The sequence below is a fragment of the Acanthopagrus latus genome, chromosome 22 (assembly GCF_904848185.1).
Source record: "Acanthopagrus latus isolate v.2019 chromosome 22, fAcaLat1.1, whole genome shotgun sequence".
NCBI classification, from domain to species: Eukaryota; Metazoa; Chordata; class Actinopteri; order Spariformes; family Sparidae; genus Acanthopagrus; species Acanthopagrus latus.
The window spans coordinates 21,841,550-21,861,623 of record NC_051060.1 but is presented as its reverse complement, the minus strand read 5'-3'; the positions used below and the strand labels follow the sequence as shown (position 1 = coordinate 21,861,623).

General features: G+C 44.5%; 1 protein-coding gene across 10 annotated transcripts in view; it reads right to left on the bottom strand.

Moving 5' to 3' along the window:
• LOC119012548 (kelch-like protein 29) overlaps positions 1–20,074 on the bottom strand; it is a 224,580-nt gene that overhangs the window by 58,811 nt on the left and 145,695 nt on the right. For all 10 annotated transcript variants that reach the window (XM_037086473.1, XM_037086470.1, XM_037086471.1 and 7 more), the window contains 3 exons: positions 18,335–18,447; positions 16,435–16,581; positions 3,132–3,330 (listed from right to left, as the gene is read on the bottom strand). In XM_037086473.1, coding sequence (XP_036942368.1) covers positions 3,132–3,330; positions 16,435–16,581; positions 18,335–18,447 — 459 coding nt within the window. The remainder of the gene's footprint in view (positions 1–3,131; positions 3,331–16,434; positions 16,582–18,334; positions 18,448–20,074) is intronic.

The window sequence follows — 20,074 nt, the reverse complement described above, 5'->3', positions numbered from 1 at the left end:
TTAACTTCACTAATCTCAGTTCACCTCTTACCGTTTTCTCATCGGTGGTGTTTCCAGCAACAGTGTGCAGCTCTCACCTACACCAGCACCAAAACGGGAGAGTTTGTCTCAGGAGCGGGCGGAGAGACAACAGAACGAAAATAAATAAATAAATACATTTGGCCAGAATTTGAAGGTGCTGGGTTGTATTTTTTTGTTTAGTAAGGAAAATAGAGGTAAGGGTAATTCTTGACATTTTCTGACTTCATTTTGTACATTTATTACACTTACAGCTTCTCCAAGCTGTAACTACAGGCGCTGTCAGACTGAAGCCTCTTGAAGGTAAAAAGTGGTATAATGAGACAGGACTGTTATCTCTTGACATTCTGATTATCATTTCTTGAAAGTTTAAAATGAAATTCTGGCCATATCTCCTAAATTGAGCCTTTAAAACTCTGCGTATGTATCCATTAGGGCTTATATAAAAAGGCTACAGCCTGTAGCCAGTTAGCTTAGCTTCACCAAAGACTGGAAACAAGAGGGAAGCTAGCCTGGCTAGCTTAAAGTAACAAAATCTTTCTACATGTTCACTTATACACACAATATGATATCATTTGTTGTGTTCTCCAAAATGATTATCTACTGGTGTTTAAAAACGAGGCTGGTTATGTTGTGTTAACGCTAAACTGGGACATTGTGACCGTTTTCTCATCATCTTTTGATTGTAAATTTCTGACATTAGCCACTGTAATCTAGTATCAGTTGGTCTCCACTAATGAATGTTAAGGGGTGAGAGTAACCTCAACCGCCAAATTCACAGATTTAATTCTAGAAGTGAAAGGATGTTAATTAACAATCTGTCTCACCAGAGTAAATTAAATTTCTAGCTCGAAAAAGTGTAATTCCACTCAGATTTGTCATTAGTAAGAAAAGACTGAACCTGTGAGCTACTCAGACACGTGTCCACGCACACACGCACACACACACACACACACACACACACACACACACACACACACACACACACACACACACACAGTACATGCACGCACCCACATATGCACGTTACTCACAAGTTCACAGATTGACTGCGCTCAGCAAGAAGTACTTCACGGATGGCAGTTTTCCTTTCTTTTTCCGCTTGACAGACTTATCAACCGAGCTCAGGTGGTGCCCCATCTGCTTGCGCACATTTAAAATACACACACAAACGCACAGCCACACACTCACTTTCTGCTTACACAAGTAGACACATGCTCAAGGAATAAACTCAATCAAATGTCTGCCCTTCAAATTTCATTTCTGATCTCCCTGGCTTCCTCCTCTCTCCCTCCCCTCTCTGACCACATCCCGACCTCTCCTCCTGTTCTCCCACGTCTCTTCACTTCCCACGTCCTCCGTGTACCAACCACGGCCCAAACCGACAACCTCAAACTCTCCTTCTAGTCTTTTTCTTTATCTGTCTCGCTTTCCTGCGCATACCGTGCTGCTCCCCGCATCTACCTTGCAATCCTGGTGACCACGCACCCCGCTGTGCAGAGCCCAGTCGGTCCGATGCAGCAGATGGCTGAGCGGCACAAGCATGCACACACACTCATGCCCACTGACACACACACACACACACACACACACACACACACATTCAGGGGCATAAAAGCTAACTCTAGACCTACAAGAACACAAACTATAGAAAAATGTTAGGCTGCATTCATTTCTTATCTGCACACCATGTACAGTAAATCAAATAGTTTTTCACACTCTCTTGTACAGGAACACAAACACTGATAAAATGCTCGGCCCAGATAGTCAGTAATAAAAAGACCTTCAGCCTCACAGGAGTTCAAAACTTGATCAAGAGAACCTGTATAACTCATTCACTGAGCCATCGGGGTACAGAGCGTCATGAATGTATTCATCCCAGCTGCATTTATGCATTTATATAATTTTGTTGTACAGAGCCACGAGCTGCTGTGAATCAATACTCACTTCAGCCTGCATAATGGGGCTGTAGGAATACATAAGATATGCACATAGCAAACACCCAAACTTGGGCCTTGACAGAAAAATGCTTCAAGAAAGCGCCGAGAACAAACACATAAAGACGACTGGAGTGAAGATGACTGATGGGATGATGCTGAGCACATATAATGCAACAAATGTCTTTCCTCCTGAGGCAATTTATTCTTCATAAAGCCTCGTGCGACTGCATTACAAGCAATTATAAATGCAAAAATATTAACCTCACGCAATCCCCCCAATGTTTGTTTACTGGCAAATAAACATACTGGCTGGACAACAGTGCTGGCTAGTAAACTGATCCCCCCATAAAGTGCCATTTGTGAGGCAATTATCTTTATCCTACCAAGCAGAAAATCACTCGTGCCGAATGGTAAGGTGTGCTGGTGCGGGGCTCATAATACCATGCAGACACTATAATTAGGCAGCTCTTTACAGGGGGAAAGAGTGGGGTCCTGGCCGACCTGAGGGAAAAACCTAACGGCCAAAAGCAATTTGCAGGCGCCTTCCAAATTCCATGAATGATTCTTTGATTTTAACGATGTAAACAAACACGGTCTTCAATGGCTCGGACGTTGGCGGCCATCAGACAGTGGAATGGTTGGCCGGTGGCTCAGAAAGCAAGGACAGACCTGACTGTTCGTAGCTGGTGTTAAAAAGTTGTTAGGAAATGCAAACACCCAGGGAAGCCGTTATGATTGGCCGCTTTCAACTTTTCATAGAAACCTCAATCAGGGTTGGCTTCAGCACCGGTCATGTGTTTGATTGTGGAAAGAAAAACCTGCACTGACATTTAGAATTATGACCCCGTCGCCTGCGTATACTTTTAAGTATTTACAGTTGTTGTGTGGAAAACATGATGGAGCTCTAAATCATTGCCTTCCAGTTGTGGATGAAAATCAATACAATTCAGTAGCGGGTCAAGGTCTCCTCGTGAAGACGTCACCTCTCCGCCTTTTTCTTGTTGCAGTAAAGTATGAATAGTCGATGTGTGTGTGGGTGCATGGATGCCGCAAAATGTTGTTCTAGGTCAAGTACATTGGTTGGTGTACAGATCACCCTGCTCTCAGGTCATCCAGGTCAAAGATGACGCACATCAGTTTATTAGCTGCCTCTGTGTGTGAGCTTGCTTTTACCGGCAGAGAGCCTCGGCCGAGTCCTGGTCGTCTGCATCTCTTGCCGCGCGTGGGGCAGCATGTGATAGCGCTTGGCCTCGTTCACCAGATCGCGGCACGCCTCCGACGACTTGATCAGCTCCTCGTTGTCCACCACGTTCAGCAGGTAGGACGGGTGGATGAAGGGAAGACGCACCACCGCCAACAGCTCTGACAAATTCTGAGAGGATGAAACAGAAGAAAGATTAGAGATTGAAGGCTGCAATCAGTGCGCGATGCTCAAATAACACAGCAGAAGAAAAAAAAAAAAAAAAACAGAAACAAAAGCAAGCACTAATAAAAACGTGTTTGCAGACAGGGAAACTGGCAGAGCTGATCAAGGAGGATTTCTATGAGCAACATTAAACAAACAGCAGACTTAAAACACTCTTCATCACAGTCAGTAAACACAGACACAGTTGGATTAACTCCAAACCTCATTATATATATTTTTTTGCTGTACATAAATAACTTTTGAAAGATCATAAGACAGGAAAAGTAACTATCGTATTTCATAATAGTCTGTGCTGTTAGAGGAAGTGGAAGTGAGACCATTAGATCAGCTACTGTCAGTACTCCGGCCCTGAAAAGATCCAGTTTAACACCCTGCATGTGTCAGGTTTCTATTTCTATACTTGTGTAGGATATAATGATGATGGCGAGGATGAAAAGATGAGAAATAATCTCTAAATCACTGGCAGTGTTTTTATATATACACACCATGATAGGCATGTTCACTCTTGCACATTTCCAAACAAGTCATTAAATGTTAATCATGGTTCAACAGGAAACCACAAATAACATTTTCAGTAACCCGTTTTCAGCGAGTTCCGCTCACCGGCTAGATTTCATACATGCTTTTGGCTACGCTGTGAGAGCTGAAACGAAGCAGCAGGGGGGTATCGTACCGCTTCCACCTCCTGCTTTTGATTTTTTTTTTTTGTTTTTTTCTTATTTTACGGCTCCAAATGAAATCTTTCAACAGACAGCGAACGTTCTTCTGCAGCTAAATTGAAACGCAGTTCTGGTTAATCACAACCCATTCAAGCCAAGAGGAGAGATCAAAAGCAAGATGGTACAGTACCTAAACTTTTCGACTTGACTTACCCTGAATTTACATTTGCACATTTTCTTTTAAAAGGAACCAAATGCAACTTCCTGGAGGAGTCTAACACTGACAACTTTGGGTTCGCAGCTCGGGGCGGGTGCAATCCCAAAGCATCGGCATGAGACTCAACAATCAAATATCTTTCTCCTGAAACATTTATTTTTTGAGTTGAGAACATGAGCATGACGATACGGCTGAACACCCCTCGTCTGAACAGCTCTTATGGTAGCTTCTAAAAACAGTGTTTGGCCTGTTGCTGCAACATGGTGGACTCTGTAGATATAAAAGGCTGATTCTAGGGAAAACAAACCATTCTTATTTTCAGGGATTCACAAATAAAAACATAATTATGAATATCATGTCCCGTCTCTGCTCCTAAATCCCGCCCACTAGAATTCAAAGAAGAGATTAAATGTTGTCGACTGAACCAAAATGACAACGTGCTCAGCTACGGCAACCCAAACATTTGCTTTTTTTTCTGCGCGTGTTCCTGAATGTGATCACATTTACGGGTCCTTATACTGTATAGGTGTTCAGACACAGAGGCAGGGCAGCCTGTTGCCATGGCAACCTTGTCTACAGCTCTGGCAGCTGACTGTTTGAGTGTGTGTGTGTGTGTGTGTGTATATAAGTTGTATGTGTGCCGGGTCGTTACCCCCACGGGAGTCTCATCTATGTCGACAGTAAAAGCTGTAAACAAGCTCGGACGGAGCGACAGAGAGCTGGGCGGAGATTGACCTCGCTGACCCCTCGGCTCAGAGCGACGCGACCGGCTGAAGCCGCGTCGGGAGAGAGCGACGAAACAAGAGAGTCGGAGACACATCATTCAGGGGGAGGACTAATAATAAGGCTGACACTCTGCCTAAGCATCACCCTCGCCCACCTGAGGCCCTTTTTACTCTGGCATGTGTCCCGTTTGTTCCCTGCCCGTGTCCTGGGACCGGAGAGGAGGAAATCAGACAGCAGAGAGAGAGAGAAGACAGACAAAGCGGAGAAGGGGAGAGAAAGTCATGAGAGAGAGAGAGAGACACGTGAGGACCTCGGCGGAGGAAAGGGAGGAAGAAGAGCAGGACGAGAAAGGAGAAGAGACAAACCGACTAAAACAAAGAGAAAACGAGAAGACCGGAGAGAGGATGCGACGGTTCCGCGGCAGCCGGAGAAATCTGCTGATGACACTTCCTCTCCGCAGAGTGAGTCGCCTTCCTGCAGATGGGACTGTCTGTTTCCCTCCTCCACGAATGTACACAGCTTACCCAACAGTTTATCAGCCAAACAGCTCAATACTCACATAAACACTGGCGATTGCTCCTGGCGCCGCAGCTCAAAACGCAGCGAGGAGGTAAAGTCAGAGCGAGCTACTTAGCATATTGAGGTATTCTTCAGGGAGGAATCACTGGCTCAGGAGGAGCTACTACTTCCAATTAAAGTGCCCCCATAGTGCGAGATTTGCCCCAGTAGTTACCGAGTCATGTCACACTCAAATGGAGGTGACTTAAGCTTCAGGCTTACTTGCTCTGCTTTTCCATTACAAGCTAGCTCTCTCCCGCTCTGCCACAACCTCACCTACTTTTTGCTCTTATGACATTATATCATTAAAGCCAGTAATCATTTTAATAACACATGTTCGAAATCCGCATGGCCTTTTAATTAGCACAATCAGAGGAGGAAATAACTCAATTTTTTCTGTGCTTAAAATCAGTTTCTGGCTCAAGGGATCATACGTGTACATCTGTGGGTCGTCTGAAATAGGTCCATGGATGACCGTTCTGACCCTCCGAGCTAAATTAAAGCTGTATATGGGGCAGTTTCGGCCAGGTGGTGCCCTTGGTGGCACGGCAGAAATAAATGTGCTCAAACGTCTGGGGGTGCATGTGGAAATATTGCTCCCATTTGGAAACAGCAGGTGGACGTGCTTGAATTTTGTCTATGGCTTGCATTTTGGCTGGGTTTCATCCAAATATTCCCGGTCTGCTGTGCCGTCCAAAGAGATGCGGCTCAGGTGGGCTGGAGACTGCGGATGCATCTGTGTGCATTGTGATCTGTCGCAGGTGCTTACTTGCTTCTCCCGCAATGCATGCTGGGATACATGTCGATGACCTTGAATATCAAGAGAGTACAGAGAAAAGAAAAAAAAAAGCTGCTTCTTTAGAAGTCACAGAGCACAACCAGGGCGTGATGGACAGCTTGATCTGAAGTTTTCATGGACAGTATTATCTTGGCACGCTGTAAACCACACCCACACGCGCATATGCACTGGTCCAAGTTAAGTTTTGTTTACCTGTGGAAAACGAATTTAAGAAAAACAAGCCTCCTGCTGTACCATCTGCAAATCTGAGCTCCACGCAAACCCCACATCTGTTGTGAGCCTCTCTTCACTTGCCAAACATCTTTAAAAAATGGCAGTAAAACTACCTCAAAGAGATGGCGCCTGGTCTCCGCTGAAAAGTAAGAACTGCTACCACATGAATATCCACCCGGAAAAAAAAAACAAAAAAAAACACACACCCACATGTACACATACAGTGCAGACAACACGCCGAGATTTGCACATGTAAATGCAGGAAGAGGCAGATGGATATGCTTAATCTGGTTTCGGGGGAACGCTTGATTTGACTCTAAATCTTGTTGAGAGATAAAGACAATGTAAAGTCGCCGAGGTTGACCTTTGATTAAATAAATAAACAGCCATGGATTCAACTGTACTGTAAACTGTATCCCCCGAGTCTGTAAGTGGATGGACGTGTGCGGCAGAGTGCGGCGGGACAGTGAACACTAACGTCGCTCCATCCCTTCCTCTGTCCCCTCTATTTATACCAGAAAAGAAGAAGAATTACTCTCCATCTCTAATTCCAACTAACTCACTCTCTCTCCCACTTCTTTTTTCACTTTCTGTCTCTCCCTGCACCTCCATTCCCGCTCCTCGCTCTTCCTCCCACACACGCATATATCGGCATGGAAATGAGGCAGAGTAGCACACTTGCTGCTAATATTCAAATCCAAAGTGTCAGACCCCACTGAAAAAAAAAAAGAAAAAAGGAGCCCTGCTTCGTGCCAGCCATTGAAACTACTCAAGCAGATATTTATTGCAGATATCGTTAACTTGCGATTCGTGTTTGTCTTTTTACATCAAGTGTTTTGCAAAGAAACACAAAAACTGTTTTGTTATCGACCAGTTGTGTCGTCACTCGACCTTTTTTCATTGTTGTGAGTGTTTTGGGAGCTAATTTAAATTTTTTTTGTGCATTTTTTTTAGATGATCACACTGCAGACTGATGCATGTCGTGGTCGACATTAAAGGCCGGTTAGCGTTTGTCCACTATACACAACCCACTGTGCTGTATTTGGCCGCTCCATCAGTGGTGCCAACACCTTCTACAATCACATCGTCTAATGGAGTTAATGTACGCTGTGGGACTGGGCGGTTCACTGTAATCATTTACTATGTTGTTCATTAGTATGTTGTCTTCTTTTCAATCACTTGCCACTTAGTAAATGCACCTTAATCATTTATCTGGGGGGGAGGATTAATTCCATTGTTGCTTTGCACAGTTATTAAATGCCATGTTGTGCCTCAACACTACAAATAAGTTAATAGACTATAGCTTTATTAAAAAGGCAAAGGGCCCTTTTCTTGTGTGACAGGTGCGTTTGTATCCAGCTGCAGCAGCAGGATAAATATAAAGGATGCTGAAAAAAAAGATTAGCATAAAAATATTGTACGGACACTGGCCGTGCAGACGTGGCCCCCCACAGGATGAGGCCTGCTGACCTGGTGATCCTCTGGCTCTTCCTGTCTCAACGACTAACAGATGGATTACCGTGATAAATTTGAAGATTTAAGTACCCGTCCAAAATGTAATCATGTTGGCGACTTGACCTGAATCTGGCCAATTACACCCGTCACATCCTCATCTGCACTCGTCACATGCTCATCTTCTAAAGAGGCTTAGTGAAGATGGCACACGTGGTTAACATTAGACTTGGCAAATATCAGGAAGTTAGTGGTTAATGCCGAAGCGAGCATTTTGCTCAAAAGGCAGAGCAAATGACAACTCGATGTCATCTGATGTCTGGGAATGAAATGATGAAATGATAATTGGTGATTGAACTTTAACTTCTTGCCCTCGTCCTTCTTGAAAACCCACCGATGCGGGCACGCCATTATAATCCTTCATCCTCCGTTCTCCTGTCCCTTTGTTGAGATATTACGATAAAATATCTACAACCCGCTCTAAACGGTTTAGCTCTTTTCATTCCATCATATTCACCGCCGACTAAACCATGCCTTCTCTTTGAAATCCCAAACTGTCAGAATTTCTTTTCATCCATTATGGGTGAAATCTCCTCTCTCTGTGGCAGATATACTCACGGGATTACACTAATATTCCCAGTGTGTGTCTTCCTGGTGAACTGAGGTTTAATTGCGTGCGTTCCCCTGCTTTATGTACTGTACATCTAGATATGTGTGGATTTTTTTTTTCCCAGAAGACGAGTTTAAGACAGATTTTTCAGTATCTCTACAAGCTAATCCAACAGGTAAACAGAGAAGTTTGATATTTAAACAGACCCGAAACCTTCCCTGGCTTAGCTGTGGTAAATATTGATGAAAGGTAAGGCGTGCAAGCTTTTACCATCCTCTCTGGAAGCACGGAGAGTGACGACTGCATGCCATATCAACTGTGCTCTAAAAGCGGTAGATTTTTGTCCATATGCGTGGCACGAAACACGTAACTGAGTGTTTTCACGACACTCAGACCGATGAGTGACGTGCTTGCACTCAGCGGATGAGAGCAGGCGGCGTGCATCTCCAGCAGCCTCTCGAGAAGTCACTCTCATGCGCCGTCCCCCTCGTTGTCTCGGTGTGACCTGTCGTTTTCATCTTCCTCGCCTACTCATGCAAGCCATCCTTTACTGCTTCTAAAACAGATGTGACATCAAATGGATGGAAATGATAATAGCTTCAGCCCCCAAATACGGAAAGACACCCAAACCATCATATTTCTTACATTCTTACCGAGGAGGTCGGTGTTATTCTAGCACATGGAACATATGGAAAGTATCCGCCGGAGCCTGGGGACATATGGAGACGCTACTTTTAGCCCGTCGGCCCACACACACGCACACACTTTTTCCCCTCTTCCATATTCAGATGACAAAGATCATTTGTGAGGAGTCCATATGCTTATCCACTTGTATTCTGATACGCAGCCCAGAGAACACCTTGTGACTTCAGCTCTCTGAGGGCCCTGACACATCAGGCAAATGGTCTCTGGCGGACTAAAGGCGAAAATAGATACGTCCGTTTTCACTGCCCACATACTTCCGTGCATCCTCCATGTTGGCTTGGACGTTAAGTGATATAACTGCTAGGTCGCCGCAGCCATCTTGCCCAGACCTCCACTTTCCCTTTGTCTCCCAACCAGCTGTTCTGTACTAACTGTTTATCTATGTGACATCATACAGATGTTTAAAACTTGTGCCGCTGTTTTTAGAACTTCTTCCTCGTCTCCTGCTCTGCCCCCTGTGATTACCAGAGGTCCTGCTCCGTTTTTCTGCACCCGCAAGCTTTCACAAAAGCGCGCAGAAATACGGACGAAAAAGAAGAGACGGCTACAACGAGACTGATTGCAGTGACGCTCCTGGAACAACACTGATTATAACCTTCGGTGGAGAGCTATTTTCTCTTTTGCAGGTGCAAAATGTACAAGCTAGTTATCTGTCTTCTGTAGACTGGTGTGTTTTTGGGTGCAAGCTTTTAGCCAAGACACAGGTCACATGAGGAGATGGCAACAGTCAGCCTTCATCATAGATTCTTTGATGCTGATTTGTTGTGTCTGAGGCTAATGGCCTCCATCCAGCACACACACCTATCAACACCAGGTCAACGGTGCCAGCGTTAGAGGATGCACATGCACTACGGCCCGGGATCACTTGCTAAGCCTGCAAAGAAAAATGCTGCCGCATAGCCCAGCTCCACAAGAACCCACACACACACACACACACATACACGTGCACACACTCATGCAGGTGGACAGCGGATGTGAATGGGTCGAGCCTGGTGAAAGGCAGGGATAATGTGTCTAACAGGGAGCCTCTCAGATCTGTCAGAGGCAGCAGAGGAGCAGCCAGGAAGCCGGCATCCGCTAACACAGATGACAAATGTCCACTGAGCATTTCCCATTCCACTACTGTCAGCCAGGACTAACGCCTCTTTACTGTGTGTGTACGTGTGTGTGTTTGTCAGTGTGTGTGTGTGGGAAATGATTCAGTGCCGCAGCGGCATCAAATAAATGACACATGAACGGTCATATCTATTTGCTTTGCTCTGAGCAGATAGGAGTGCGAGTCTGCTTTAGTGTGAAAAATGGACGGCCCGATGCTTAAAACGCAACTCTGTATGAAAACAACAACAACATCAACAAAAAAAAAGCCCTCACACACACACTCACTGACTCACGAGTGTGTGTTCAATAGAGCGCGTGCCCATGTTTAGCCTCACAGCGTTAACAAACCCACTCAGCTGAACTGACCGCGGCTCGCCGTCCTTTTGTCTGCGTGCAGGTTTATCTGTGAAAAACACACGCGTGTGCGGTTTCTCCTGCTAACATGTAATGGACGGGTAAACAACGCTCTCTCAAATGGCAGTTTGTCGTGGATCATGAGATGTTTCGCCGAGCGCGTTCGTGTGTTTTCCTGCCACCGCATGACTATGTGTGCATGTCAGCCTGAAGGATGGATGGGGGGATGGAGTGAGATGCAGCAGACGACAGAGGCCGACTGCTGCCCTGAGCAACCTCTGACAGGTGCAATGTGTTCGCCTCTGAGGTCTGTTTCAGCATGACTTGATTCAAAACAAGAACAGGAAAAAAAAAGCTCTCCGCTCATTGAATTTATAACATATTTGCATGAATGACTGCTTGCTGTATATTAAGATTAAGATTGCTGCCGTGTTTCTTAGCTTCCACATCAAGCAGAATCAAGCACTTTCTGTATCTCCCCACTATGATACAGTGAGCCACATTTTTATTATTCCTCATGAATCTCTGAAAGATTGCTTCCTTTGTAAAAAAAAAAAAAAAAAAAAAAGGTTGCAGAATTTGTTTGTTCTCTCCACATTGCATCGCTCATGCAACTCCTGTGAGTCTGCGAGAGAGCCCAGTGGAAACGAGACGCCTCTGACTTGTTCTGGATATGCAGCCGCCCTGGTTGAGTGACCACGGTTCAACTGGCTGCACACATCAGGACTCGGCGCGCTCTGGGACTACAAAGGACACCGATGAGAATGGGGGTCCGGAGTTCAGTGGCTTGCATCAGATCCCGTCCACTCTGTAATACGCGAGCCGTACCGGGAGGCCCCGTATACAAGCGATTTCCAGTCTTGTGTGAACGTTTGAGCAGAGCACTGGGAGAAGAGCAGTGACGTCCTGCGCGTCATCTGAAAAATCCTCCTGTGTGTATGCACTCTTTTTCCTGCTCGTGCGAGCTGGAGGGAGGAAAAGGAAAAAAGAGAAAGAAGAGACGAAGCAGAGAGGCAGAAGAAAAAGCGAAGATTGCCCGCTGCATCAATCTCCATTGCCCGGCTACGTCTCCTCAAGAGTGCGTATTTGTCACAGATCACACTGGCGGTGGCCTACACGTTCATTTCAGCGGTTTCCTCTTCAAGGATGACATAAAGCTCCTCAACTCAAAGACGACAATCGACCCTTTTTTTTCTTAAGGGACGTGCGGTGATGGAAAGTTATTGCTTTTGAATGCGTGGCTTGAAAAGAAAAATCACTAAATTAGAAATGATGCTTGTGGTGAAGGGGTCACTTGTAGTTTTGAAGGTAAATGAATTGTAAAACAAAGTGGAAAAGTCAGTTTATATCCCTACACAGCCTCAAAGCATCTCTGTCCTTTGATAATTTTATACTCTGACTACATAATGATAGCATCATTTGTTCTGGGAAATGATTTTTTTTTCCCTCTCCTTAATGAGTGCTAGAGGCAGAAATAAAAAAATAAAAAAATTAATAAAAAAAAATCACCTCACCACATAATCAGAGTCAACTGTATAAAATCCTCCAAATAATAATAACTACTAACATGTAAGCACACGAGGTATTACCTTTAACTATATTAATTTGGCTTGAGAACTGCAAATGTCAGGGCAGGCCATTGTTATTTCTGATGAGTGGACAGCAGGTCCTTGCTAATGGCAAGGCTGCCACCCTTCCCCCCCGTTTTTTTTTTACCATGAAAATATGCCATTAACTGTCCTTTTTAGCTGTTACATTAGTTGGCCACTTTCCAAAGAGCCAATTAATCAGCCTCTTTTGTCAGGTTGAGTCACCTGGCGAGATAGGATCCTTTATAAAACATGTTGAAGCAAGGCGTAATGGAGGTCCTATTCAGGGATTTGGCAGAGCCTGGCCTGTTTTAATTGGAGCCGTGTGTCTGCGCCTCGTCCCACAAAAAGGCTGCTGGGTGAAAGGAAGGGCCAGGTCTCCCTCCGTCATCTCTGTCAGCACCTTCGCAGAGAAAACACGACGCGGCACAACTTTGTTTCCTTGTTAATGTAACTTATGGAACCGGCGTGACGCAGACTGAATGTGGAGGTGGATTTAGTTCTTGGATTCGCTCTTTTTTATAAGTGTGAGTACAGCAGGGAGTGTATAATTGATTCAAGAGCTGCAATTATGACTATTTTAATGATGCATTCAACTGTTGATTAGAGTTGTGACAGAGTTCTAAAAAAAAAACAAGGGCAGAAAAATACAGAAAATAATAAATAACATTTGTTCAGGAGGTACAACAGTCGTCAATCGGTCGGAGGGTTGGTGGTTTGATCCCAGTGGAAACGGCTTCACCTTGCAGAAATACATCGGTATCAGTTTTCTCATCTGACTGTCAGCAAGAACGCAAATAAGCGTATTTACAAAAACTTCTTTTTAAATATTCTTCAGAATCATAATTGCTGCAGATTCAGTTTTTGTATAATAACTACTCGTGTCAGCAAATAAATTCTTCTAAATGCACTTAAATCGGATTAACCACTCCAGGCGTCACCCACATTATCCATTAATATGATTGTCTGTCTGCCCAGGGAGAAGCAGAAACTGTTATATTTGCTTGGTCCTGCTCTATTTTGTTGTGACTGGTTGGACAGTTTACCCTTAAAATGCACTTATTGTAAAACGCTTAAGATAAAAATGCCAGCTAAATGAATGCAACGTTAAGTTAAATGCAAGAAATGCAAGAAACTGTGAGACACTCGATAATGTAGGTCATTAACGCAACTGAGAAATGGTAACTCACCACACGTGGGCCACCCAAGTCCCCAAAAAGTCTGGACACACCTCTGCTGCATGGCTGTTCCTTTCTTGTCGACGTCCCTCTTACTCTCTTTTTCACTAAAGCATACACGCAGACATATACAGATGCGTGCGGGGCGGCGTTCCCTCGACAACACTCAATCAAAGAAAACTGAAACGGCTCCTCTTCTTTCATTCAGTGGCTTTGTGTCTCATGGCAAACCATTATTAATGCTCAAACGCTCCCTCCTGCCTCTAAGCGGTGTCCGGGCCCTGTTTCCTGGTGCCGTCGGATGTTAGTGACAGCATAGCGGAGAGGGAAAATTGCATATTATTTACCCAGCGCCTTCAATATGCCACTTTTCCACTCTGTAGCCCGCAGCTTACAACCCACAGCGCACGCACAGACGTGCGGGCGCACAAAGACACACACAGATGAATGCGAACGCACACAAACTTAGCTCGAGGCTTTAAGCTCTTCCTTCCCCCCTTTGCCTTGAGTTTTTCCACAGTATTGTGACACTCTGGCCTGACGTGACATTAAAAAGTGTCACAGGTTCCGGGGGAGTGATTTCCGCTGCTCTGGAGGCGAGGGAGGGTGGGAGATGATGCTGGACCATGCGTGTAAACTCAGCCCTCAGGGTCGCATAACCTTCTCCCGTGGCACCAAGGCAGCAGCCTATTGTCTCTCTCCGCTCTCCTCCTGTTCTGTCCTGTCCTCTCTGCAGGCGCCAGTTGTTTTTTCCCTTCGGTCACACATGGACAGGAGATTTGAGCCTGACCGAGAGCTCAATCACATCTGCGCTAGCATGGATGTCATGGCATCGCACGGAGGCACAAACCGTTGGATATCAGATTAAAACACAGGGGTCCTTTTTCCATTCCCCTCTCTTCATTTCTCGCCATCTCCTTCTCTTTTTCAATCATTGCTCGGCCCGTTTCTGTCTTTCAGTCTTGCTCTGTTTCTTTCTTGCTCTCTGCTCGACTCCCCTCTCACCCCTCCTCTCCCTCTCTCTTTGGAGACGGGGTGACCCGGGTGTCTCGTCTCAGAAACCAGCGCGGTGGGTTGTTCAGACAACCGGGAAAATGTTCCATTTCTTTTTTTTTTTCCTCTTCTACTTCATCTGAGTAAGTCACCTCTGCACCTCTCCATTAGAGTGTGAGATTGCAGGAGTCAGCCGGACTGAGCTGGCTTCAGGCTTTTCGATGCAGATGACAGGGATCGCGTGTACTCCTGAAAACTGTGAATCAGCCTTCCTGTGGCTCCATTTGCAGAACCAGACGGTCAAATTTTGCTGGATTTATCAGTAGGGGATGTCATCAAAACGAATCACTGTTTGTACTGCAGTTTCAGAACCTATTGGAATAACTAGCTCGCATTATTTCCTGCTTTCAGTGGACTGTGCAATTTGTGTTGCACTTAAAGAAACCGGCTATGTTTTTTTTCTTTTCTTTCCTTTTCCTTATACAGGATGTTGTGCATGTGAAAGGTCTTCAAAATTCAAACGGTCAAAGTCCACAACAACAGAAGCTCCTCTCTCCCACAGAAACCACTGCTCCTGAAACGCCTCGTCAGTAGCCCCGCCTTTAATTTCATGTCTTTCTGACATCGCACTGCGTCACAAAGTCACACATCACATAATTCATGGCCAGTCTAGCACGCACAAATTGATTTGGCACAGCTGCTCTGTTGTCGTTAGCGGCGCTGGCTCAGGCGTGTGTGAGCCGACCAATCAGAGCAGAGTGAGTCTTCAGGACGAGGCCTTAAAGACACAGGAGCAGTAACAGTATGAGAGAACCAGATGTGTTTTAGAGCATTAAGCATAAACCTGTTCTAGTAGTAACCCAAATAAAATACAGAACCTGACAACGAGCATAATGTATATTTATGTGTGTATATATATATTACAAAACACTCAGCAGGCCTGATGGATGTCACCATAATCTCAGAGTGCCACATATCAAAGGATAAATGCTAAATGTTTAATCCAAAAGGTGAAAAATTCAAATATTGACGTACGGGCCTCATAAAAGTGGGTGCCAATAAAGTAACATTGATTACTGAGGTCTGCACCGAGTCTGATCCAGCTGATATAAGGCAGCTCCCCCATCTTGCTGCCTGATGAGACGACATTACTTTGAGTGAACGACTCTTCCGCTGATGGACCGGTGTAATTTATCTGATAATAATCTCACCTCCATTTTTAAACAGCTATAAAATACTCTAAAATCATCAGCTCGAAATTCATGGTTTCCCGAGTGAATCCATAAAAAACTCATGACCTGAGGTTTTTACCCGCTGGATGGATATCCGTCTACACGCGCGGTCCGTTTACGTTTTCATGAACACGAGGCCCTGACCTTGCGGCTCATCGATTCCACGTTTGTTAAAAATTTGACCCGTTGTGCTTTATTGTCAATACCAGTCTAAGGGGGGAAATAACCCTTTGATTATGATTAACAGGCTCTAGGAATAAATCAAACACCTGTTATGTGCGCAGAGGAAGGACTGCGGCTGTCTGTGTTTTTGTTGGTTTTTCCCGTGCAGTACAGTGTCTCACAAACAAATGAAGTGAAACTAAGAATAGAGCGCTTTCTGAGGGCAAAGCACCCATGGGAATACGAACAACTGCTGTGTTAGGCTGCATCTGAAGCACAAAGTTGATGAACGCTACCAAGAGAGACCGAGGAGTCGCTCGTCTGTTCTTTTTTTTTTTTTTCATGCCGTGCACCTCTCGGAGCAGTGGAGTCAAGAGAACTACCACATTAATACGACTCTGCAGAAATACGATATCAGTGGTTACGAGGGCTTCATCTCGCTTTTTTTTGTTCTTTTAATCTCATGATACGCATACACATGTGCTCATCGACTTGTTTTAAATACCTGCACTCTGGAGTTGGAGTCCTGTTTGATCCACTTGATGACCGTCTCGTAGACCAGCTCCTCAGCCTTGGTGTTGAGACTGTCGTTGGACAGATAGGCCACCAGATCCTCCTTGGACACGCTCAAAATCTCCTCCTGTCCTGCCACCTGAAGAGTTACGGAAAAAAACTTCTTAAGCGACACGTGACTGGCGCACAAACACGCCCAAATGTAACTCTTTTATTGCAGTGCAGGCCAGTGTTTTTCAGTCCTGTTCCTGAGGGTTGTAGGTGTTGATGAATCATGCAGTGCTTGATTACGAGCCGATCGTTTGAATCAGGTGACATTTTATTAAGTGCTCTTATTTAAAATCTAAAGCTCTCAAAGCTCAAGCATGCAACCTTGATTCCACAGAAGTTCGGCTGCTGTTCAAAATATAAAAACAGAATGTGATAATTTGCGTACACTCAATTGAAAAACAGCACCAAGACAACATACGTAATGTTTTACCTCGACAACTTCATTGATTGATTGTTCTGAATATGTGATTTATCTGAATTTGATGCCATCAAAACATTACAAACAACTTGGGACAGGGACAGGGTTGTAATTTGGGCATTTTAGTTCAGCGTAGAGAGCAGGTTGATTTAATCATTTGTCAGTATATTTCTGAAAAAAATCAAAAATCAGGCCCGATGCTGATATCTTTTTGATAAGCCATGTTTCCTTACACCTCTCCTGATGAGAGTCTCTCTCATGATCAATAGTCTTCTTTGTGAGTTGATCACTGCCAATCAAAGCTTCCTGGATGTTTTCAGCTTTTATCCAAAAGATTCTAGGATTTTAAAAAAAGGAGGCGTTTGACATTTTTGGGAAACACCTGATTTGCTTGTAAAATCCATTTAGATCTCTTCTTTGCAGGAACTTCTAAAGCCAAGAGCTGTTCTCAGCATTGTAGTGCGGTTTCACCAGCTACCTCTCCAGCTTACGTGTCTCCTTTGTTTATTTTGCAAACAGAAAGTTATATAAAAAAGGTGGTTTTGTGGGGAGTTACATGCTGCTAGCTACAGTGGTGTATAGCATGGAGGCCAGAGTGATTGGCCAATAGTTTGCACAAGGTATCACGGTTGATATATACAGCAAATATGTCATACTGAGAGTCTAGAAATGCAAATAAAATGATGGGCAGCAGATATTTTTGTGCTTAAACCTGACTAAATCTGAGCCAAAGTGATGGAAATTAGACTAAACTGCACAGTTGTAGAGTCACGGTAGAAGGAAATACAATAAAGATTATCCGTATATATTTTCATCTTTGTGCTTTGAACGCAGCAACACCATATGCATTTTTTTTCCCCTACTATTTACCCTGACATCCCCTTGATTCTGGTGGTTTTTTTCTTTTTTTTGTTCGTGTTCTCATCTCATCATTAGTTATCTAACAGCTGCCGGGTAACAAGCACACAGTACAGGACAACATGTTCCAGCAGTAAATTGCTTACTTTGAGGTAAAAGGCTCAACTGAGGTGGAAGCCTGAAAGAAGATTGTTATATGTTGGTACTAAACTGACGACCACGACCATGAGATGTGTGCCAAGTAAAGCTAGAAATATGCATCCTCTTTTAATTAACTTTATGTACATTTTGAATCAAAGATCTTAATTATGATATACAGCAGTTTTTTTTTTCCCAATGTGAGCGAGTCCAAATATGGAATCTCCAAAAAAGCATTAAGTAAAGCAAAGTCATTTATTTATTTACTGATCCCTGTGGTAATTAACTTTATTACGGTCATGATTTTAATTAGATTTTATTGCTGTTTGCTAATAGTTTTATTTGCTTTTATTCTCTCTGAACTAGCACAACTTTGTTCCACAGGAATCAATGAAGGCACTGTTGGGAAAGATAAATCAGTACCCACCTCGGGGAAGTTCTGCAGAGCAAAGGCTTTGGCCATGTTATGGAGCTCCGTGCAGCTCATGGCTTCAGCCATGGCCAGCACTCCCAGACAGTTCGCCGCAGTCAACTGTTTCTCTGGAGTCGATAAAAGGAGGTCGAGGGAGATGTGGAGAGGGATCGAAAGACAGACAGGCGAGGACGGAGAAACCAAAACAAGAAGGAAACAAAGACACAGGCAGATTGATTAAGGCGGAGAAAAAAACCCATCATTCAGACATCCATAAAAATATCACAGACGCGGAAAGCTACAGAGACGGAGGAAGCGGCTGAAGGTAGCACAGACCCACAGCCTGTATCTGCCTGAGACTATGGGAGAAACAAGTATAATAACTCAAAACAGCTCCGAGGACAAACAACGAGGGGGATCGATCGCTCACAGCCCAGGCAGGAGGTGGTGGATGGCAGGGAGTGGGATTTAGGATTAGCTGGGCCACTTTAAAGAAGTCCTGTCAGATCTGGGAGTCTTCCACTACACACACACACACACACACACACACACACACACACACACACACACACAGCCGAGAATATAGGAAACTACCCTGATAGCCAGGCCAGCGGGGAGAAGGCTTATGCTACCGTCTGTGATCTCTTGTAAGGGTGCAGCATTTTAGGCGGTGTGTCTGTAATTCTAGTTTTCTAACACGCAGCGCCATTTATCACGAGAGAGGGGAGCATGTTGGTGGTGTAGTTCACACACACACACACTCACACACACACACAGGCATGGACCAGCTGGGTCAGTGGCCGCTGACAGAGGCCTGATAAAACAATAGCCATCACAGGGAGGCAACGCCAGGCCTTTTATCACACGAGTCAGACTCTCAGAGTGTTTCCTAAACAAATATCAGCCAATAAAAGGTCACATAACATCTGCTAAATCACAGCCAAACAAAAGCCAAACCAAAGAGAAGAATAAAAGTGGGCCGCAAGCTGCATCAAAGTGGGGGATGTCTGAACCGTCCCTCTGATATGCTGTGATTTCACTACTGTGAATGTTCGTTTTGTTACATTCTCCCTCAGTCAGTTTCTTCACTGCTGAACTGCAATGTTTACAGTTTGATTTGCTGTGTTAATGCAAAATGTCTGCAAAAATATGTGAACACACCTCACAATGTGGCCAGAATCTCAACAGTTCAAACTCGGGGCAACGCTGCAAAAATTCACTTGAAATTTTCCCTGATAATAAAAGAATTCTCTCAGTGGCAGCAGGCACACAAGAACTGACTTCTGTTTAAATCTGAAGTTGTGTGAATAAAAAGTCAAAGTGGTATAAGTAGGTCGAGGAGATGTTTGCCATTTCTCCTCAGTGTATTTGTTACAAACTTCAATAATATCTGACACAGTATCAATTTCTCTTTGCTCAAGGACACGCGCCTGCATTTCTCCCCTTCAAATGTGCTGAAAATGTCATGAATCTTGTCGAGGAAGAATGGATTGACGTCTGGCTGGCAATGAAGTCTACAAATGGCTTCCCTGTTTTCCCCGCTCTTTTGCCCAAATCGAGAAAAACAAATCAATAACGTGGGCTGCTGCTTCTCTTTTACTTTCCTTTCACTCCCTTCCCGCCGCTGACCTTTTTGCTAACATGCACTTCCCTTGTGTTACAGATACCCAAAACAATTTATAAAATGGAATGCAAAACCTGACATTTGCAGCTTTTTGGTTGCCTTTTTTGGTTGGTTACCCACTAAAATCTGGA